This window comes from Brachyhypopomus gauderio, unplaced genomic scaffold (genome assembly GCF_052324685.1).
Source record: "Brachyhypopomus gauderio isolate BG-103 unplaced genomic scaffold, BGAUD_0.2 sc75, whole genome shotgun sequence".
Lineage (NCBI taxonomy): Eukaryota > Metazoa > Chordata > Actinopteri > Gymnotiformes > Hypopomidae > Brachyhypopomus > Brachyhypopomus gauderio.
In genome coordinates this window covers 983,945-1,007,963 of record NW_027506896.1, presented here as the reverse complement: position 1 = coordinate 1,007,963, position 24,019 = coordinate 983,945, and the positions used below count along the sequence as shown (strand labels likewise).

General features: G+C 46.0%; 1 protein-coding gene across 3 annotated transcripts; it reads left to right on the top strand.

Moving 5' to 3' along the window:
- Positions 1-327: 327 nt before the first annotated feature.
- Positions 328-23,271, top strand: znf644b (zinc finger protein 644b). Of its 3 annotated transcripts, none has more exons than XM_076990454.1 (7): positions 328-756; positions 6,715-6,761; positions 15,859-19,044; positions 19,212-19,784; positions 22,515-22,640; positions 22,735-22,840; positions 22,940-23,271. In XM_076990454.1, exons 3-7 carry the CDS (start codon positions 15,873-15,875, stop codon positions 23,133-23,135), a joined length of 4,173 nt encoding a protein of 1,390 aa, XP_076846569.1. In that variant the 5' UTR covers positions 328-756; positions 6,715-6,761; positions 15,859-15,872; the 3' UTR covers positions 23,136-23,271. The 3 variants fall into 3 exon arrangements, with proteins under 3 accessions (XP_076846569.1, XP_076846568.1, XP_076846567.1); XM_076990453.1 differs by having other exon boundaries at positions 329-756; positions 15,859-19,053; positions 19,215-19,784; XM_076990452.1 differs by having other exon boundaries at positions 331-756; positions 15,859-19,053.
- The last annotated feature ends 748 nt before the right edge of the window (positions 23,272-24,019 follow it).

The window sequence follows — 24,019 nt, the reverse complement described above, 5'->3', positions numbered from 1 at the left end:
GGGCTTGGACCGGAGTGTAAGGGGTTAAAAGTGGGATTCCTGACAGATGTTTGCTTGAGCACCCAAAATAAAAACTGCGGTATTTACTCACACCTGAAATACAGTGCACGAGCTATCAAAAGGGCTCAAACGCTATATAATTGTGATGATTTACTGGTTCTAATGAGGGAAAAATCTACATCGTTGTTACTAGTTGCAAAGTAATAGATCTCCTTACTACATGCTCAATGTACAGTATAAGAGACCTCGTATGTTTCAGAAGTCTTTAACATCTACTTCTTTCACTCACTAATTATTAACATACTGAAGTCAAATATTCTGCATGGTATGCAGTAGACTACTACAACCATGTGTTGGACACTGGCTACCGGATAAGATATTTTTCCAGTCTTAACAACAGCGACTTAGCCCAAGAATTTTTATAGCGTCTGTTTTTGGAATAATCCATATTCCGAGTAGGGGACCAGTTTTTCAGACCTAACACCACCGCCGTTAATTATAGAGTACTGCATGAAAACGCATAACGGAGATAAGTAATACTACACCACCATCTTCGCGTAAGTTTACAAGGCTTAACGTTGTCCCGAGACCTTGTAATCTTCGAGCGCAAATACCGGACATCCCTCTCGGAGTTATAGTCTAACCTGCAGAATTTTAGGCAAAATGGCGACAGTGTGATGGATGGGAGACGAAATCGAGCAGTACTCGAATGTCATGACAAACTTGTCGTTTGTTGCAAATTCGAGCGTCGGAAAGGTAGGTTTAACGGCCGGCTACTAGCGTCCTGCCCCGTCGCTTCGACGTTTGGGCGTGCTGGGCGCTGACAGCGCGACGTGCCCTTTGGGTCGAGTCCTTGGGATAGACGCGGTTGTGCAGAGCGAGCGGTCCGGACGGCGCCGAACGCGTCCAGAGGCGCGCGGGCTGCAGCGGCGGCGGCTCGCGCCCCCCTCCGCGTGCACCGCGCCAGCTCGCGCCGAATAAATACCGCGCGCGTGCTATGAATCATTTCAGTGGCACCTCTGTAAATAATGTTGAATGGTGCCGCATTAAGAAAACTTGGTTCTGCGAGTCAGCACACTTACAACGTTTGTCGTTATTCTCCCCCCCTCCCGGAACTTGATGCTTTATCCGCTTTTACAAGGCTGGTGTCAGACCCGAGCCCAAGCGGTGTCAGTCACCGTGCAGGGCCCGTTTCCCGGTGTCAGCACGCTTCCGTCTGTCGCGGCGGCACCGACTTGAGATTTGACACTTCAAGCAAGTAAAACGAGCGACGTGCACCAAGTCGCCAACAATCCCGTTCGGTCCCGCTCGGTGCGTGTGATCCGTTCCATAGCATTTGCACCGGCGAATTTTCTGCAACTTGATCATCTTTTTTTTTCGCCAACTAAACGGATCTGCGCGTTGTGTTGTCGCGCGTTTTTAAAAGTAAGGCTCTCAACTTTTTCACTGTCCTGAAAAACACAAGAGCAGCACAACGTCTGCACGGTAAATGGGTTGTGTAACCTGTCACACAAGCCCCACCGAGAGTGACACCGGGCCTACCGTAGCCACACACTGCCAGACCCATTCAGGCCCACGGGCGGTCGACCCAGATAGTGTCTCACGCCTGTAATGGAACGAAATGTGAATCTTTGTTAAAAAATCTTTGTTTGTGCTCCTGCATGTATGTTTGTGTTGGTGTGTATGTGTGTTTGTGTTGGTCTGTGTGTGTTTGCGTTGGTGTTTGTGCTCCTGCATGTATGTTTGTGTTGGTGTTTGTGCTTCTGCATGTGTGTTTTTGTTGGCGTTTGTGGTTCTGCATGTGTGTGTTGATGTTTGCCCGTATGTATTTGTGTTGGTGTTGGTGTTTATGCTTCTGCAATTGTATTTGTGTTGGTGTTCGTGCTTCTGTATGTGTGTTTTTGTTGGTGTTTGTGCTTCTGCATATTTGTGTGTGTTTGTGTTGGTGTTTGTGCTTCTGTATATGTACTTGTGTTGGTGTTTGTATTTCTGGATGTCTGTGTTGGTGTTTGTACTTCTGGATGTCTGTGTTGGTGTTTGTGCTTCTGCATATGTGTGTGTGTTTGTGTTGGTGTTCGTGCTTCTGTATGTGTGTTTGTGTTGGTGTTTGTGCTTCTGTATATGTACTTGTGTTGGTGTTTGTACTTCTGCATGTCTGTGTTGGTGTTTGTGCTTCTGTATGTGTGTTTGTGTTGGTGTTTGTGCTTCTGTATGTGTGTTTGTGTTGGTGTTTGTGCTTCTGTATGTGTGTTTGTGTTGGTGTTTGTGCTTCTGCATGTTTGTGTTGGTGTTTGTGGTTCTGTATGTGTGTTTTTGTTGGTGTTTGTGCTTCTGTATGTGTGTTTTTGTTGGTGTTTGTGCTTCTGTATGTGTGTTTTTGTTGGTGTTTGTGCTTCTGCATATGTACTTGTGTTGGTGTTTGTACTTCTGCATGTCTGTGTTGGTGTTTGTGCTTCTGTATGTGTGTTGGTGTTTGTGCTTCTGTATGTGTGTTGGTGTTTGTGCTTCTGTATGTGTGTTTGTGTTGGTGTTTGTGCTTTTGCATGTTTGTGTTGGTGTTTGTGCTTCTGTATGTGTGTTTTGGTGTTTGTGCTTCTTTATGTGTGTTTGTGTTGGTGTTTGTGCTTCTGCATGTTTGTGTTGGTGTTTGTGCTTCTGTATGTGTGTTTGTGTTGGTGTTTGTGCTTCTGCATGTGTGTTGGTGTTTGTGCATGTGTGTTTTTGTTGGTGTTTGAGCTTCTGCATGTGGTAACACTATTAGTTGTATCACAACTTTACAGTGTAACTGAACTTTTAATTAGTGTAGAGTTTAACAATACAGTGATATTCTCTGCTTACATAATGAAGAACAGAGCGCCAATTCATAGTCTAAATGCTGAGTGAGTTCAGAGTATAATTCATTGTGTGATGTAAAATAGTACATTACACATATTCAACTGCACAGATCCATTCAATCAACACTGTCTCAAAAATATAGCCTGTATTGTTATATTGTTGTTATATTTTGAATGATGTGGAGAGGTGTAGCCCATCTTCTCAAACTGTGATAAGAAGGGTTTATGTAAATTTCCCCACTAGAAAATCTGTGGTTGCCAGACAGAGTGTCAGGTTTATGCACGACATTGTGCTCACTGAGATGATTTGGCAACCAACAGACTGACTTACACTAACAAGCTGAAACTAAAATGGGAGCTTTAGCTGTATTGTCTGGTACATGCGGTTTGACTGAGCATAAACAGGTAAGAGGCAAACATGGAGGCCTAATGTCATTTGTGTGTCAAGGGATGTGCGTTTTAGTTTTCTGGAAAAGTAGTGCTCATTGTGGCAATCTGTGGTAAGTTCTTACCTCTCTGACATCACCAAACTTCTTCACCTGTCGTTTTGGTTTTTGGACTCCTGTGTAAACCAACATCAAGTCTCTGGAGCTGTCTGTGAAAAGCAAGCACGCAATTTCAGATGTGTGAGGAAAATAATGCAAACCACAGAAAATAGGCTCAACTTGAACAGCGCTGAAACTGAGAGGGGAAAACTTCACCAGCAGACGCTGGAAAAGTGTCCCGAGCAGAAAGCCGCTAAACAGCCGTCAGAGACTGTGGTGCATCTCATGCACATATATGTCTGGGGCAACAGAATCCTAAAGACTGCCGGCTGTAATGTCCGTCATTATCGCCAAGGCCAAGATTAGTAATGTTAGTAATTTGGGAGATTTTCATGGACAGATGAAATAACAATAATCATATGTTATAGCAAAACTGAAGAAATAGAATTTTACCAAAGCATACTTGGGAAATGTCCTCAAAACATGTAGATAGAGTTTAATTGTGCAGTGACACACACACAAGGTACAGTGTTTACCAACAGGGTTCAAACACAGTGTAAGAATAGAAGTGTTTTGGACCAAGTCAGTCTCCCAGTTCATATCACTAAGGCTTTTTTGAACAGAAGACTGATGTCAGATAGTCACCGTCCTCCACACACAGAATAGTGCAGTGATTGCACAGGAAGCCCGCCAGGCTGTTTGAATGAAGACAGAGGCAGTATTGCCTGAGGGGCAGATCTTTGACAGCACTGACTAAATGGAGTGCATACCCACTTGTAATTACAATAATTAAACTTCATTTGCATTCGCTACAATAGAGAATAAAAAGTTTATTTATATTGAGTTGCTAGACTATGTCTAAGAATATAACAGGAAGACTAATGTCATTTAGTATAGTTATACTATCTACCATGATTTAATTTTGTGTATCAACGCTATAATTACAGCACCGATTTTATGTGAATTGCTTTCTTATGCACTTTCAGATGTGAATTGGTCTACCAGAGGCATTACATGTTCATTCCTCTGTCACATGAAAGGAACTTTGCCTCTAATTTTTGTCGCAGTCTAAGGACTGAAGCTGTTTTGATGTTTCAAGAGCTTTTTTATTAACCTGTAGCCAGTGTATAGCAGATATAGTCTGAAGTCTGACACTATGAGTGTTATTATGGGGTTTCACCTGCAGTGATGGCGTCCCCTCTGATCTGAGCTGTTCTCAGGGTGCTTTCCTCATCTTCTCAGGGATCTGTTTTCTGGTTCATTTGCTTTTGACTGGCTCAGCAGCCATTGTAAAGAGTGCAACATAAACATGTTAACGCGAGGATTGCTGTTGTGTCTGTTCAATCTGCCCACACGGCACACGTTTTCAAATTCTGCCCTCTAGAATGTGCAGAACCCTGATTGGTTGACATGTTGCATAGCAACGGGCCAGAGAGGGGACGCCATCATAACATGTTTGTTGTGATTGCACATGGCACAACTGGGACTTGAACCTGAATCCTGGCATTATATTTCATTTCTTGACTGATATGCATTGCTTTTACGATCCATGCCCTCTGGGCCTTGTTGTGATATATACTTTTTTTTATTGGAAGCAACTATTCTCGAATCAAAGAGTGCAGCCTTCCTCATATCCTCGTCCTCCTCCTCACTGCTGACAGGTGCTGAGCCGCTCACAGTCGTTCTCCTGACACTCTCAGCCCGTAGCGCAGAGTACAGACAGCCTGTCAGTCGCCATGAGATCTTCTCTGATCCAGACGGCAGGGGGAAGCATGTGCACAGAACCGCTGCAGAGCTTGGTTCAGCCCGGACAAAGTTTTGGGGCCCAACGTTTGCACAGGCACCACAGAAAGTGTCAGGATGGGGTCATTTCATGATCTGACCTGATATCAGTATAATAACGTTACTGATACATAGTAATGTAACATTATAATGAATTATGGGTCTTTGTTAAGTAGAGCAAGATGTTACTGTAATATCCTCAGTGTTAAGACAGGTCTTATAGCCTTAACATAGATCCTGTGAAAATGACTTCAGAAGAGCAAGTCCTTACTTGTGGATGCCGTGAGGTATTTTGGTATAAACAATTACTTCTATCTTTTAGATGAGTCAGCAGGCAACTTTGACTTTGAGAATTTAAACCCCTCAGTTTTTTGTCTGAGGCCTTGTCCTGTACCTGTGTGAGTGAGCACATACCTGATATACCTGATACAGTCTGACCATGACCAACCAAACACGCAAATATGCCTTGATGGCAAGTTTGATTGTTAGATAGAGCATACAGACTCACAGACTCACACACCCACACACAGACTCACACACACAGACTCACATACACACAGACTCACACACACACACAGACTCGCACACACACACACACACACACATACAGACTCACACACAGATTCATATATACACAGACACACACAATCCCTCTTATACATGCTTTGTTCTGAAGCACACTGCTGGAGTGTTTGTTGGGGTGTGCACACTGCAGGAGAGTGTGCGACATTGCACACTGGTGGAGTGTTTGAGATAAGGCACACTGCTGGAGTGTGCACTGCTGTAGTGTGCACTGCTGGAGTGTGCACTGCTGTAGTGTGCACTGCTGTAGTGTGCACTGCTGGAGTGTGCACTGCTGGAGTGTGCAGTGTGAGTATGTGAGCAGGCTGTTGTTGGCACTTGCTGGCAGTATCCCATCTTGCAGAGCTATTAATGATGACACTAGGGAACAGCTTAATGGGAGTACACTGCCCAGAATTAGCATCCGCACAGAACTGCAGCCGGGCAGGAGAGATATTTCAGTAAGCTGTTGATCCAGCCAGAACACGGAGACCTCTATAAGTCTATTAGAAGCCCTGGGGGAGACGACTGTGTCCTCTGGTGTGCACACTAACTCTGCGTTTCTCCATCTGAGTGATTTAACCTCTGCCTACTGCACCCAAGGGTGTATCAGATTGATAGGTTCTCTGGTCTATAGTACTTGTCTGATGGAGATGCGGTTTAAAATGTTTTTTTCTTCAGAGAGCATTACGCACAGGTCTGTAAGGGGACTCATTTACAAGTCAATGTTAATTCAAATTAAGCTTCATATAAAGCAGGTTACATTTGTGAAGGAAGGCATGAAGGATTTTTTGCAGAAATATTACAGTAAGGATGGTGAGAATCTTTATGGTGCAATAACCTGGAGGGCCTATATTTAGGTGCATTGTTCAAGGGCTGGACAGAGTCGCTGTGCTGTTTCTGCACACACACACACACACACACACATACGTACGCACACACACACACACACACACACACACACACACACACACACACATTCACTTACATCTCACTCTCCTGAGCGAGAATTTAAAAGTAATAATAATGTTTTTGGTTTTTCTCCTTTGTAGGCTGGTGTTCACACATCTGAATGGTGCCAGTGTTTGGGATAAAATTGGTAAGACTTGTGTTTCTGTTCATTCATTCATTGAATCATCCATTCATTTCATTATCTATCTATTTTCAAGTCAAATGTGTGTGAGTGTAATTAGAGCAGAGATAAAAAAAATGTTAAATAAGTCTTAATAGATGTTGCTTTATTGTCAGTGGTAGATAAATTTTGCATTTAATCAATATGTCGCAATGCAACATCTATTGTCATACAAAATGTCTCATTGTGGCTGTACACAGTGTCAGGCAAGCAAGCAAGCGTGTGTGTGTGTGAGTGTGTGTGAGTGTGTGTGTGAGTGTGTGTGAGTGCGTGCGTGTGTGTGTGTGTGTGCGTGCGTGCGTGCGTGCGTGCGTGCGTGCGTGCGTGCGTGCGTGCGTGCGTGTGTGTGTGTGTGTGTGTGTGTGTGCGTGTGTGTGATGTGATTTGGTGGCGTGTCTCGACACTTTGAGCTGAGATGCCAAGTGTGAACTGCTGTGATACTATAGCTGGGTGTGATCAACAGTCAAATAAAATCAGAGCTGTCAGTTACACATGTCAGGGAGTCTTCAGCTCCTCCTGTCAGCCTGGAAACCTGGCAACCTCGTCATAGCAACCTTCGCCTCCTTCCAGAATACACAACAAAAGGACAAAAAGGGACCCTGGGTATCATTTTGTACGCAATAGTGACAGAATCATTTTGTGTAATTGGACGATGATCTGTGACCTCCTTCATAGGGCAGGGGAATTGAGATGATGTCTGGAAATATATGTTATGTTTGCAGTGGGTGCCAAAAGACTTCTGAAGTGTGTTGTGGGATGTGTGCCATGATGATGTAATGGAAGGGTGTCGGCTTCAGAGCACGTGTGCTTGTGCGTTCTCCCACCTGACTGCAGTGTTCTTATTCCCATAATACACACGGCAAGCTCTAACTTTAACTTAACGTCCCAGCACCCTTTATCACACCTATGGTTAATGGGGTAACAGGTTTCCTCACCTGATGAGGTAGGTGTGAATACAGCTCATCAAAATGTCCCTGTAGCAATCACTTATCTGCACCTGAATAAGCAAATGAGAGGGTTTCCTTAATTAAACCCTTAATGATGGGAATTACACAAGGCACAAAACCTCACACCTCCTCTCCAAAGCTGTAGTCAGACAAAACCAACTCCAGCACCTGAAGTGAAATCATGAAGTTTGTAGATGTTCCACTAGGGGGCAGAATTTGATCATTAACACTTTTGTTAACACAAATGGATATAAACAAAGTCTGGTTTGAATTATTGTCTTTCTACAAATCGATCCTAAAACAAAGGACAATGATAGATACATTTCCTAATCCATTGAATGTAGAGGTTTCTGTTGTAGACATTGATACTACCTTAATTAATTCTTTTTTTTTTATATATGTAGTTATATTTTACTATTTATTAATTGGGGCCCATAGCCCCAACGTTACCATGACCGAAGGCCGAGGTGGGAATAACACACGCCTCCCTACAGATGACTTTAATTAAGTTTGTACTGTCTTAGTAAAAGATGAATGGAAGGCTGAACGCGGCAGGAGAGGCGCGCGTCTGTGAGGGCTACACCGGGCGCGTCTGTGAGCGCCTAAACCAGGCGCGTCTGTGAGGGCTACACCGGGCGCGTCTGTGAGCACCTACACCACACCAGGCGCGTCTGTGAGCGAGCGCCTAAACCAGGCGCGTCTGTGAGGGCTACACCGGGCGCGTCTGTGAGCGCCTAAACCAGGCGCGTCTGTGAGGGCTACACCGGGCGCGTCTGTGAGCACCTACACCACACCAGGCGCGTCTGTGAGCGAGCGCCTAAACCAGGCGCGTCTGTGAGGGCTACACCGGGCGCGTCTGTGAGCGCCTAAACCAGGCGCGTCTGTGAGGGCTACACCGGGCGCGTCTGTGAGCACCTACACCACACCAGGCGCGTCTGTGAGCGAGCGCCTAAACCAGGCGCGTCTGTGAGGGCTACACCGGGCGCGTCTGTGAGCGCTACACCGGGCGCGTCTGTGAGCGCTACACCAGGCCCAAGGCTGCAGGGATGTTGTATCGACGTGCCTGCTTTTCTCTCACTGAGCACCAATTAACCAAAATTAAACCCGTGGTTCCTATCAATCGGAAAGGGCAAAGGTAAAAGTTTGCCTCTGATTTGATTGTCAAACGACCGAAGTTTGTTGTATACTCTAAAGGTTTTCGGAATAAAACTGGTAATGTTTTTAGTAGTTTTAATGGAGAATTCTAATACATTTCCCATAAATCCTGGGAAGGCCTGAACAGCGCAGTTTAATATTACGTGTGTGACGGAGAAAATCTATACAATGTGCGATATTACTGTACGTTAGGAACACTAGCAATAATTAAACCTCACTTTTCATCCATTTTTATGATATGTTGCAGTCGTTATTTACGTTGTTGACGTTATAAACACTGCAGCAGATGTTGTGTGGGGACTGAGTCGGGTGTGTATGTTTAATTTACCTTTTAAAGTAGAAATATAAAATGAACAGTTAAGGTTGAATCCAGAGGGTATTATTTGGGATCTGCGCCTGTCGTCCATAAAGCTATAGTGGGAGATGTGCGTCTTGCTGATGTATCTAGTCTTGTTAAATGTAGTTGTAAGGCCATCTGTTGGTCAAGAGTGGTAGTGAACCAAGAGGAAACTTTGAATTAAGAGGCTGCTTTGATTTATTCAGATATTATTTAAAAATGGATATAAAGACAACTTTCGTGTTACTGAATAAAGACATATTAAGTTACTAACGTTTAAATATTGTATTGCAATTTGACAATTTTTAAACAAAAAATTACATTTTACAATTCAGCACTAAAACATTGCTATTAAATGAGCTGCTAGTCAAGCTGTTTCGTAGTGTTTGAAGTAGATTGCAGTCGAAGCTTTAACTAAACTGGGTGATTAAAGTTCTTCCTTTTGAGTCTGTTCCCCGAGTCTTGATAATGGGAACAAGTTTAAGCAGTAACAACACTGTTAACTGTGTTTTCCACTGTTGAGTTTGTCTGCTTTGAAAATTAATAGTATAATTTTAACAAATTTCCCTCAACGAATTCTGCCACGGATGGCAAAGCCGAATAAAAGACAATAACAATGAAGATGAGAGATATCGCTCTATCTGAAACATATCAAAAGGGACGTCTTGATCCTCTTTGATTCGGTCAGTTGCATTTTGATCTTGGGCATAATGCATCACTAAAGTGTTTTAACCCCCCCAGGACGGGCTAACGACCTCACTCCCTCCAGAATGGAACATGGGCCCAGGGGGTGTGTGGGAGGTGTGAGTGGGGTGTGAGGGGAGTGTGGGGGGCGTGTTTGGGACTAATCCCCCCACTCCTTCCCACACTGATAACATCATATTAATTGGGATATAGAAAGTCCTCTCTCTCTCTCTCCTTTGTATACATTCACCATTATACTCATTAGCTTCCCGCCGCCTCCTGACGAGTTTCTCCTTCACAGCCTGCCACAGCTCTCTGGGGAGGTTATTTACATCTCTCCATGAGGCCTCTCTCAGGGTTACCCCCCCCCCCCCCCCAGACCTTGGTGCTGGGCCTCGGAAGCCCCTTTTCAGATGTTTTAGGGCTCCTGTGATTGTGGGATGCTCTGCCTGTAATGAGCCGCTGGGATGCGGCTCCGCCTCCTCATTCTGTTTTAATGGATGCCATTGACAAACAGCGGTGAATAATAAGAAAGTGATGGTTTTTTAATATCCTCGGGGAGTCTGCGTGAAGGGGACCCCTGCGTGGTGCCCTGGGAGACCCTGTGCTGCTGGGATCTGGGGCTTTTTTTGTGTGTGTTTTTTGATCAGCACCAGGCTGGAGGTCAGTGTGTCTGGCTTTGAAGGCTTTAATAGTTTGCATGCTGACATGACTGATTAAACACAACGCAATCTGGGTGCCATACATATATCTGACAGTATTTTGTGTGAGCTCAGCTGAGGAACTTATGCTTGCAGTTAATGTGGTTAATTAGAGGCCCTCTCCACTGATTGAACTCCCAGGCACTGTTTAACATAGCCGATGTCTTGGCTGGCACATCACGCTACATTTTAATGAAAGCTAATAAGTGACGTTTTCCTCCCGTTACCTGAAGCTCGTCACATGTCTCCAAATGTGCTGGCGGACTCGTGCACCACCTGATCCTGTGCTCTCTTTGGAAGCTAGCGTTGACACCGACTTGCTTTCATCTGATTGGTCACGTGTTCACCAGCAAAGCGGCACTGACAAAGTTAGGGTTGTTTTTTTTTCCTTCTTCATGTAGTGCTTAGACAGCTGGTGGAGAGGGCGGCTGGATCACACGGCCGCCGTGCCCCCGCCAGCTCACGCACAGAGCCAGTAAGCATCGCATCCACTCCAGGGAAACACACAGACCTACAACTAAATAAGAAGCAGGCGGCTGTGCGCTTTGTCGTTTCCACACATGACCTGTGGAGATGTGCTTTTCATTGGCTCAATGTCTCATGCATATTAACGATATGGCCAACAACGATCAGTCTGAATTTTTCCAGGTTGAATAGACATGCCACTAGTTTTTAAAACTAACATGATGATGCAATAACCTTCACCAGAAGGTTTTTTTTGTCTGTGTGTGTGTTACTGAGATTTGACATCCAGGGGTAGACTACTTGAGTCAAGCCACTAATTTTAGGGTGTGCTTGCCTCTGTGACTCCCGTGTTCAGTGTGAGAGTACACTCATTAAATTGGTCACATGCCCAAGAAACCTCAGACCTGCCAAAAAAAATGTTGTGCCCCCCCCTCTCTTTCTCTCTTTCTCTCTCTCTTTCTCTCTCTCTCTCTCACACTAAGAAAAAAGAGATGGAAGTTTTAAACTATCCAAGCCTTGGGAAATCCCCATCAAACATCCCTCTCTTAATCCCTTTAATTTTGAAAGGTATTGTTTAAGGCTTCAAAGTTGATATGGTTTAATCCCCGCTCTCCGGCACCAGGGCGGCGAACGAGGCCGTGTCAGCAGCTGCTACAGTGCTAATCTACTGCCCGCCACAGAAAATCCTCCTTCAAGATGAGATTGCACAGGCTTCCTGTGAACTCGCCGTTTGAAGCTGCGTACCTGCCGCTGAGCACGACTCCCGTCTTAACCCCGACTGTCACTTACGGCTCGTCCCCTTTTATCTGCTGCGCTGTCTGCTCTCCCCACGTCTTCCCGCCGTTAAACCCACCACGACGCGCCACCCTCACCCACCCGCTCACTCCTTCTGTCCTGCGTCTCAGGACAGGGGGTCCGGGACCCGCAAGCGCACAGGACACGCGGGTGAAATGGGTTCCGTCTGCGTTTAATTTGCCGTTACGGGGAGGCCTCGGCGGCATTAAGGAAGCCGCTCTTGATTCTCGGCATCAGGGCTACATTCCTGTGCTTTGGTTGTCTTGTAGGGATGAGCTCCCACCGCAGCAGGTCTGCATCAGTCCGGCCTTGGGCACCTGGCCCGGGAACACGGCCCTGCTCCCCCTGGTGCTACGCTGGACCCTGGAGTTGTCAGCCCTGGTTTCCAGATAAGCACTTGTTTGTTTGAGGGAGATTTCTTCTGGAAGAACTGCTCTAAGCAGGAGCCTCCGGGGCGGGATGCGAGGAGCGTAATGACGCGGGTTATTTCTGAGCTTGGACCAGCGTTCAGGAGAAACCTGCCAGCTCACCTACAGCTTTCGCACAGTGGGAGACAGTCTGTGTTGCATGTTATTGCTTTGGTAGCCTTGATGTAATTTTGCAACTAGAAAAACTTATACGGTGTTTTCTGCAGGAGGAACGTGAACACCCCTGTGACAGTGCAAACCTTTATATACACACACCTTTCTGTACATTGGTGGAAGCCTTTGTGCTGATCTGCATACAATTCAAAAGCAGGACCCATGAAGGTGCCCATGAGATTGCCTGCTAGCCGTCTGGAAGAAGTGAGAACAACTTTCCTTTTATCATCTTTGGAGTTGAGAGCAAGTGCAGACGTGCAGGCACACCAGGTCACGACCGGGTCGGATTATTGGAGAGAACACGAAGAAGAACGGTCATGTTCTCACAGTGTAAGACTAGGTTGAGCGGCGGATACGGCGGATGACAAATACGCCCATAAAAATGCTCTTACTTGTCTCTCGTTTCTGTCAGACTCAGGCTGTACGATCCTGGGAGGTTTTCTCCCATCACCCTCACTCGCACGTTCACCACAGCGCAGACAGACGAGTACGGGCTGAACCCAACCCTGCTGTCTGCCTCCGTTTCTCTCCGAGAGACAGACAGAGGGAGTATATCTGCTCCTCCGTTCAGAGGTGTCAGACTGAACGGGCACCTGTTTGTTTCGAGTTCTGCTCACCAGTGAGCTCTGTAAATTCACATTATGTCAAATAAATCAATAAGCTCCATTACCTGAGGAAGGGTTACTTCCGCGTTCTCAGGGTTTGCTCCTGAGTACCTTCACGCTTGTTGTTTCTGCTGACTCGACGTGAGAGTGGTGGACAGGAGCTATACATGGAGGTCTGATTTGGCAGAACGAGCAGCAGATCTACACTGACCCGGTTTGACGGTTCTTGACAGTTCTGGTCTGACCGGTCTGAGGGACTGGGCCCAGTCAGTGCCCCCTTATCCACTTTGTTTACACTTGTCCCAGTCAGTAGAAGAGGAAGGTTTGTACAGCTAACCCTAATTATGGGGGTTTACATCATCCTGTTGTTTCATCAACCCACATCTTCTAGTCTTTTACCTTCCAGAGATGACAGATCTCATTCTTATATGTCTGTGTAGCACTTTGCATTGCTGCCGTGTGTGGAAAGTGCTATACAAACAGGCCTGCCTTGCCTCACATCACCTGCCTCACCTCGACACAGACACCTCGACACCTGCTTCACCCTGACACCATGAGCCTCTCAGACAGTCCCTCCATACCGCACCACTCCAGTACCGCACCCCCATACCGCACCACTCCAGTACCGCACCACTCTAGAAACTCATTTGGTCCAAAAGAAATGAGCCATTTCTGCTCCGTTCCGTCACTGTGAGGAGTTATTTTAAGGTAGAGATTAATAATGGTCCTCTTTGCCCATGAATGTATATTTTATTTATGGAGTATTTTCAGTGTGTATTCCAATTTCAAGTGCCTTGTGTGTACTGTGTACTGTGTGTGTGTGTGTGAGTGTGTGTGTGTGTGTATGTGTGTGTGTGTGTGTGTGTGTGTATGTGTGTTTTTACACAGTATGTAGGAAGATGACAAATCCAAAGTTGACGTGGTAAAGTGGAGAGAAACTGGGAGTTCATGTTCCCTCATGGTTAATAAATATACCCAAGAAAAGTTTATCGTCGAGTATTGCAGAATAATGTGTAATGATAATATGCAATTATCACCTCTGATGTTTTTTTCAGCAGTAACCTCAAGATGAGGTGTAACTTAAGTGTTACAGCAGAGGCTGTTGGCGTGAGAGCGCGGGGGGGAGTGTGTGCGCTGACATATGTGTGTCACGCGAGTGTTAAGCGCTCCTTTACTTGTGCGGTTAATTTAGACAGATCACAATGGGATCTCTTTTGATTCAGTGTTGTTTGTACCTTCAGTGTGGAGCATTTTCAATGAAGGAGGGCGTGAGAGAGAGAGAGAGAGAGAGAGAGAGAGAGAGAGAGAGAGAGAGAGAGAGAGAGAGACTGAGAGTGGAAGAGGAGTTAATCACTTCAGATCGATCCCTGCATAGGGTGAACATTCATTTAAGCTCATAATCCTTGTAAATAGCTTGCAGCCAAGCAAAGTCAGCCTTTTAAAATTGATTAAATGAAGCAAATAGATGCGAATGAATTTTTAAAAGACGCATTGCAGTCGAATCCTGTTTGTTATGTATGGAACAGATCGGTGTGTAAGCTGGCATCTAATGAGGCCTGTAAATTTAACGCCAAAATCATATTCTGATGGCTTTGCCACCCTGCTGTTCAGGGGCTTGCCGTGAAGTTTGCTGTAAATGTGGAACGTCTGTTCCCCCTCTGCAAGCCCATCACACCCGAACAGATGGAGAGAATATGGAGCCGGGAAGGTTTACCTCGGAGGTGGTAACAGTGAAGCCACTCATTAACACTGAATTTACCACTTCGTTAGCGACGAAGCTTCCTGCTGAGAGCATCCAGTGCTGGATGTCAAATCCTCGGAGCATACGTTTAGCCTAGCAGGCCGCTAGCATCTCTGAGGCGTGTAAAGGACTATGGCTTGATGGCTGGACAAATCTAATCCAGGATGGTGATGAACCTCCAGATTATGATTATAGTTTACCATCATTCACGTTGAGGTGCAAATCTGCCACCAGCCACATTAAACACATGACAACAATGTCACATTCTTTTTAGTCTATGAGTCTGTCCAATGTTTTGGGGGTTGTGTGTGTGTGTGTGTGTGCGCGTGTGTGTGTGTGTTTGTGTGTGTGTATCTATATGTGTGCATGTGTGGATGTTTGTGTGTGCATAGGAGATGTGTGTGTCTGTGTATGTGTTTGTGTGTGTGGATGTTTGTGTTTGTGTGTGTGCAGGGGATGTGTGTGTGTGTGTGTGTGTGTGTGTGGTTGAACTGGTGCATGTGTGCCAATTTGTGGAGACTGGAGCAACAGCGCTCTCATGCTGGGGTGTGTTTTGGCACCATCAGAGAGTGATAAGACAGAATAATGTGATCTCATTGGAGGTGTACTTTGTTCCCATGGAAATTGGTCAATTTTAGGATGTAGCTGAGAACTTTAGTGGGAGAAACAGGAAGGTCAGATCCCAGAGGTGTGTCCTCATCATTAAGCTTCCTCACCAGTGTTTCCAGGGCTAACAGCAGCGTGTGCTGTGAAGAGACGTGGCGGCCGTGGGTGTGGAAGCTCGTAACGCTGTTTAAAAATAATAGCCTTCACATTTTATCCTGGTGAGGAAATTAGTAGTTTCTCTGCAGTAGACGAAAGCTATTTGTGCATAAGTGAGAGGCCACAGTCTGTTAGGTTTTACTTTGATGTTCAGTTCATGTCTGTCAGAAGATGGGTCATCGTGCCATATTGTTATTGGACACATTTTTTTCTCTGTGTGTCTTTGCGTTATCTTATTATTATTTAACTAACGCCATAATGGATCTGTTTGATGTAACCTGTATTTTGTAGATGGTGCCTGGGTCATGGCAGCTGTGAGAGAGAGGGAGGTGGGATCCACAGAAGATTACACTGCAGAGCCATCAGGCACCTGCACATCCTCTCCCACTACCTCCACCCAGAACACCTGCACATCCTCTCCCACCACCTCTACCCAGAACACCTGCACATCGTCTCCCACCACCTCCACCCAGAACACCTGCACATCCTCTCCCACCACCTCCACCCAGAACACCTGCACATCCTCTCCCACCACCTCCATCCAGAACACCTCCACTCAGAACACCTGCACATCCTCTCCCACCACCTCCACCCAGAACACCTGCACTTCCTCTCCCACCACCTCCATCCAGAACACCTCCACCCAGAACACCTGCACATCCTCTCCCACCACCTCCATCCAGAACACCTCCACCAAGAACACCTGCACATCCTCTCCCACCACCTCCACCCAGAACACCTCCACCCAGAACACCTACACCCAGAAAACCTGCACTTCCTCTCCCACCACCTCCACCCAGAACACCTCCACCCTGAACACCTGTACCTCCTCTCCCACCACCTCCACACAGAACACCTCCACCCAGAACACCTGCACCTCCTCCCCCACCACCTCCACCCAGTGCAGCAGTGGGAGGCCATCGCAGGACCAGGCTTTGCCCAGCCACCAAAGCCTTTTAAATGGGGCCCAGCTGAAGCCATTTGTCCACGACGGTGTCCCAGCTACCCCCTGCCCAGACGATTCATTGCCTCCAGGAGCACTTGTTAATGGACCTGCTTCACACCGTCTCTCAGAAGAGCCCCACGTCCCCAACAAAGACGGGTCGTCTTGGCCCGGGACAGGCTCCAGTCCCCAGGTGTTACAGCCTCCCAGCGAGCTTCAATCAGACACTCAGCAAAAAGCAGAAGGGCACGCTCTGGAAGTGACGAGCACACGGGCCTCGTCTGGGTCAGACGGCGAGAGTACTGCACCTGCAGAGGGCGACGAGGAGCACGGGCCCATCGGCAGGCACGGGACGAGAGAAGGTGCAGAGTCAGGAACCGGGTGGGATGATTGGGAGTCCACGGGAAGCTCATCGGATGACTGCGAGGGCTTGAACGTGGGTCTTCAGGAGAGGTTCATACGCTTTCTGTTCAAGCGAGGGATGGTTGGAGGAGGAGCAGTGAAGGGGCCGATGGAGGTGGAGGTCCCTCCACCTGCTGGCCCAAGGCGGAGGAAGCAGAAAATGTGCAGAATGGAAAGGTTGCTGACTGAGGAATCTGGCAACCGCGCGTCCCTTTCTGATGGCGACTCGGATTTTGATATGTCCATTAACGAAGGACATGCCTGGAGGAGACAGCAGGAAGGTTTGGAAGTGCAAGCGGATTCGTCGCCGGGGAATTCCCGTGACACGACGGACGTCGTGGAGGAGCTCATTCTGAGCGAGTGTGCCGGTACAGATGGAGGGGAGGCAGGCGTCTCCTCGGGGGGCAAACCTGCGCCGTCGAAGAGGAGGCCTGAGACCGCCACGGATCCGGAACCCTCGTTTTTCCAATGCACAAAGTGCAACGTTAATTTTAAGGAGAAGAGGCATTTGCATAGACATATGATGTATCATTTAGAGAGGCATAATCAGGTAGGACAGGGAAGCCGCCAACGCACCTTCATATGCAGAGAGTGCGGGCGTTCCTTCTGCGAGCGCTCCTCCCTGCAGAAGCACATGCTGATCCACCAGGCGCGGAGGGAGAAGCTGATGCAGGAGATTAAAGGTCTGATCGAACCGGGAGACGAGGGCCCAGACGCCCAGCTGCGCTGTACACGGTGCTCCTTCACAACTACCTGCCCTGAAAGGCTTGTGCAACACACCAGGACTCACGGGAAGGGTGAGCGGCTTGGCGTGGCTCACGAGCGTGCTGCTGACCTTAGTGTGTGCCAAAGCAAACTCGTACAATCTTTTGACACATTTCTTTGTAAAATTTGCACATTTAGAACGGAGAATAGGAACGTTCTGAGAAAGCACTTGGCGCTAGTCCATAAGCAGCCGATTTCTGATAACAAACTTCAGTCACACAATATGGCAGCTGACCACACAAGGTCTGTATATGACCAAGATAAGTTAACAGGCCAGATTGAAGCAGACAGCTGGCATCCACTTTTACTAAAGCCAAAGTTGCTGAGAGGGCAGGACAGCAGGAAGGGAGGACGGTTGTCTGCGTGGCCCAACGGCCTTTCTGACCTGTACGTGAGAGATGAAGACACACAAACGGCCTCACCACTGATCAAGTGGAGCTTTGGCAGCTTAGCAAACAACCTGTCACCATCTTCCCTGAAATGTGACAAGCCAAGTAAATTATCCCTGCCTACAGAGAGAATAGATGTGACAACAGGTCTCCCGTATGTCGAAGAGGACAGTCACGAACATGAGAGCTCAGTTTCAGAGCAGAAGGCAAAGTATCTCACCGGCTTTGATGCACGTGTTATGACCGAGGCCGCCATCTATGGCAAAACATCACATCTGAACCACACCACCAGTAATGGCCCCCGACATCCCGCAGCCAGAGGGGAGATAGTTGCGATGGTTCAGAGGAAAAGCATAAAGTCTCCGTCCAAAAGAAAAATGTCTGTTCCCTATCACAATACACATCTGGTTTTACCAAAACATGAACCAGCATCTCCAGAACATCAGGACATGGGTTCTCTGCGGGGAGACGACTACAACGACGCTGATAAAGTTGACGGCACTAATCATGCTAATCAGGCTAATGATGCTGATTATCACACTGACACTATGGCATCCACTTCCGACCACTTCGTCCAACACGGGTTCCCATTTAAGACAGAAGACAGCTGTGACTCCGCCAGTCAGTCAGATCATGACACCAACGCAGAAGACAGCGATGACATTTGCACACTCATAGTGAAAGAGGAGAGCATTGAAAGTGCGGTGAGTGGGGACAACACGGAATCCGCCGATACCAATCACATGGACGCTTATTCAAGCTACCCCGCCTCCCCCGTGTTTGAGATAGACCGCAAGTCTTGTCCATATTGTCCTGCTGTGTTTGAGTCAGGGGTGGGCTTGTCCAATCACGTGAGAGGACATCTTCACAGGATGGGGCTGAGTTATGAGGCACGCCACATGCTGTCACCTGAACAGGTGGCCAGGCAAGACCACCAGCCTCGAATCCGCAGACGAGTCCCCTCCATGTGCAAAAGAAGTAAGAGAGGTGATTAAAAACAAACACCAAGTCTGTACTGGAAAAATGAAGTGAAAAGTGAATTATTACTGTTTAACTCAGTCTTACAGTCATGTGTCCTTGTTTGAGTTCTGCGTTGATTTGGTCATTATATATAAGTTGTAATAATTGTTTGCTTTTTTTTACAGCAGATAAACCAGAGTCACAAACTGAACACACTTGTCCTCTGTGTCTGGGCTGGTTTGATACTAAGACCGGTCTGTCCAATCACGTGCGGGGTCACTTGAAGCGCATCGGGAAGCCGATCTCGGGTGTCAGCAAGTCTCCACTCTGCATCCTGACGGAGCTGCTCCAGGACGAGCAGGAGAGACACAGTGTCCTCTGTGCCCTGGACCACACGCCTCACCTCTCCCGCCCCTTCATATCCCAGAAGTTTGCTGGCAGCGAGGGCCTCTTCCTGACCCCCGCCGGCGTCCCCGTTAAAGTCCAGCGCTCTGTCCGTTCGCCTGAACCAGGCCGACAACCAGCCCGCCATCTGTCCTCCGTGGACGGCAAGAGGAGGAGGAGTGTGGAGGATGCACGTGGGATTGGAGAGACCCTGTCAAGCACTTTAGTCGACCTCCTTAAGCGACAGAGGTTGGAGCGGGAGTTGGAGGTCCCAGGGCACTCTGAGGCAGCCAGGACCCGTATGATCACACCCAGGTCTAAGAGCACACCTCCAGCAGAGATTCACCAGGAGCTGGCCTCCACCTGTAGCCCAGGTGAGGAACCTGCAAGCTCTCACCTGCGACCATCATAACCAGCCTATGTCATGATAAATCCAGCAATATTAAAACTCTAATACTAATATGCAAATATAGCAATTTTCATGGTGGAATGTTGAATGCTCAACTGTGTTGAAAATCAACTATACAATAACACTTAGACTTCCATGTTTAATTGTTGTATTTATTAGTTGTGGCTTTCACCCATAAACATCCTACATAGGGGTTTAGGGGGTACAGGGAGTTGAAATGGCTGTGCTATCTCAGAGCCGCTGGGTTTTTATAAGGGAGCTGTTTTATGATTCAGCCCCGTAGTCCACGTGTGAAGCAGGCTGGAGCGGACCCAGGAGAAGGTTCTGCAGGCCCACAGCCGGCACACCCTCCCTGGGTCACGTCTGCATCAAGTGTAAAGCACTGAATAATTACAGCCATGTGGATTGAACAAGTGGATACTAGGACTTCTTCAATTTTTAGAACATAACTAAAGAAGATATGATTACATGACATGAACTTCACGAGGAGAAGAAGTATTTCTCAGACTAATTTCCATCTTATTATTATTCAGAAAATTTAAGAGAAAATGGCTTCTTCCTCTGTTAAGGTTCTAGTTAATACAGTTCTACATTTTAAGTGAAACAGTAAGTCTGATCCTTCTTGGAAAAGCCAGAATGTATAGTGACCAAAGCAGACCGCACATCATATCAAATAAGAGTTCAAAGCTGTGGTTATATTTTATACATATGTGTTTCTTGTTAAACAGCATTGCTTTATATATTTTCCATTAAAAATACAGTTTGATGTGAGGTTTATTAGCTATAGGTGAAGTATGAGGAACATCCTTGTCGTCAGCCAAGTTTTGCTAACAGGCTTGAAGTCTACAGAAGTCTCTTCCTGATGCCTGCCGGTTTTAATGAGAATACAGTTCCACTGTAACAGCAGAGCCCGTGTGTTTGTCAGACAGCTGGGTGTGTGATGTGTCTTGTTTCTACTGATGTAGAATCAAAGATCACGAGTGCAGTGTGACAGACAGGTGACGGGGAAGTTGTATGATGTGTTAGAAAATCTGGGTCATAGATTATCACTGAACATTATTTATTCTTATCACGTGGTCATTAATGCGTAAGCACATTAATGTGCTGGAGGAGGTTTATAGTCATGGATTAATTACATAAGTGCTAAACTGAGAAGAGGGCGGGTAGAATGACCCAGGGACCGTTTGTTGTGGCGAGAGGTGGGTTGTATACCTATAAAACCCACTTTCATCGCTTTCACATGTGTTTTCTCACCCCCAACGTCCACAGTGGTTACAGCTGCTCATATCCAACGGCCCAATTTCTGTCATACACGCCGTTAATAAATATGGCTGACACGTCGCTCTTTGTAAACCACTGATTGTCTCCTCACAACCTTGAAGTCTCGCCATGTCTGTGGAAGCCATTGAATTAAAAGAGAGACTGGAAGAGTGAGAAAAAGTTTGACACTCACCGAATAATTTTAATGTGTATAAAGAGAATGAGTGGCTTTGAAATTCAAATGTACACATCATTGTATTCTTTGATGTGATGCTGGAAATGCGTTCAGCTGTGTTTACATATCTTTGTTTCATGTCTGTCCAAATAAGAGTTTATGCCACATTAGGAAGAGAAGTGTAAATGCAGGTTTAAAAACACATTCCTTTGTTTGGGATTTCAGGGTGCCTGTCTTAATTCCATGTGTGACACTGGTTTGATGGTTCAGGCACGATCTTTTTGTTATTAAGTTTATTACTGTGTATTCTGCCTGACTGTAGTGCATGAAGGCATTGACACCCATGGCAGGAAATTCAAACACAGTGTTAGCAAAGCAGAAATTTTAACCCTTAAATCTTAAACCGACTGCCCTCTGATTCTTTCAGTGGTTGTTATATTGCCATTTTAGGAAAACTGACATCTTTTGGCTTTTAATCACCTCAAGTAGTGACGAGGGAAAAATATTTGTGATTTAAGATATTTAGGTAATTAATTGGGACATCTGTTCGTTTGTTGCATGTAATTGTCAGTAAAACAATTCACAGGTCATTTAAATAACCTTTGGTGTCTTGTTTTGAAAAAAACAAGTCTGAGTAGCAGATAGAATAGCAGATGTTTTCTACGTTTGGTGTGAAATGATTGAAGCTGTTGCAATTTTCACTCAACATTCCATCTACCTTTATGTGCCTCTATCCATCCATCCATCCATCCATCCATCCGTTGACTCAGTAAGATATCTGTTTACAAACTCGAAGGTGAATATGTAGTGGGTATCTCACTGAATTCAGCATGCAATAAGTTCAACTGCATGATAATGTTTATGGATGGTCTAATTCAGCTTGACGTGTCTCGCAAGGGCAAATTTATTCCTGAACATTTCCATTCTTTACCTGTCACAACAACACTAAACTGTGGGGTATATTTTGATAAACTCTCAACAATACACAACAATACAAGATCTGACAGCAGATGGAGTGAGAGGAGAAGACACAGAGGGAGTCACAGTTTTACCTTGTTCAAACTAGGGATGTTCACATGCACAAAGCACACGCACTCAACGATGATCACATACATACACAACATGGTTTATCTAACATAACATTAAGATACTGTGTAGATAAAACTGTAGGAATAAATAATTTAACATTTTTAATAATTTCAATTTAAGTAATTTAACCTGTCTTTTAATTATTGGTCATGTTTGTCTTTTTGTTTGCAGAAAAATTTGAAATAAATAAGAAAATTTGCATCCACTGCAATGCAACTTTCCACAGCGCTGTTAGCCTGTCCAATCATCTCCGAGCTTATGCCCGCCGGAAGAGGCAGGCCCTGCTGGATGGAACGTGTACGTCCTTTATCCGTTTACTACCCAGCTTACACTCAAGACTATGTGACCCCTGACCTGTTGGCTAGTTTTAATGAGGGTCTGTGTTTCACAGCGTATGACTGTAAACAGAAGCAGTCCAGATCACAGCCTGGGCCAAAACGGAAGATGTTGCCTGTTCCACACACAGCCTCTGACGTGATCTACACCCTGAGCTGCAGGTGCCTCACCTCACACGCCCTCTGCCCTGCCATTACCACCCACTCTTTCTTCTCATCCGTATTCCTTCTCTCTCCTCTCTGTCTTCCTGTCTCCTTCAGGTTCTGCGATCTGATCTTCCAGGGGCCGCAGTCTGTCCAGGAAGACTGGGTCAAACACCTGCAGAGACACATAATGCACACTGGTGTCCCGGGCACGGGTGTGGGCATGGTGGAGGTAACGGCGGTGTGTGAGGAGCTGAGGGCCTCCTCTCTGGACGTGCTTCCGCTCACCAATCTCACTCAGGAGTTCTTCTAAGCCTCGTTTACTTTACACATCTGCTACATAAACCCTACACCTCACCTAAACACGTATATACACAGAAATAATGTCTAGAGGATCATATTCTATATAAACTAATCCCTAAGAGTGCAGAAAGAACATACATATATATATATATATATATATATATATATATATATATATATATATATATATATATATATATATATATATATATATATATATAGATTATATACATTAGAAAAGAGATCAGACTATATTGCACATAGATCATTTATTCTTTTTCTTCTGTTATTTTTATATATCCTATCTTAGATATGGCATGTAATTGAAGACACATGTAAATTTGGTCAATGATGCATTGGTGAAGTAAGCTCTCATTTTTTTACTGACATGAACATTCGCTGTGAGAAAGAAGACATGACGTGTTTTTAAACAGCAGCTGTAGTTGTGTGGACAGGGCAGTTCCCGTATGCTCTTGGGGAATCTGCCACAGGGAATCTACATCTCTGCTGATTTGAACCTTTTTAAAGACATTCTTAAACTGTGTAACCTTCACAGTGGATATTTTTTTTTTTTTTTTTTTTTTTTTTTTTTTGTCAATTGTGATTTTTACACCCCAATCGAAATTTGTCCTCCGCTTTTAACCCATCTGTGCAGTCAGAACACACAAACACACACACTAGTGATTACTAGGGGGCTGTGGATCACACGTGCCCAGAGCGGTGGGCAGCCCTAGCCCGGCGCCCGGGGAGCAGTTGGGGTTAGGTGCCTTGCTCAAGGACACCTCAGTCATGGCCTGTCTGGGAATCGAACCCACAACCCTCCGGTCACAAGACCAGTTCCCTAACCGCCAGGCCATGACTGACAGGCCATATTTTGACAAGTAGACAACAGAA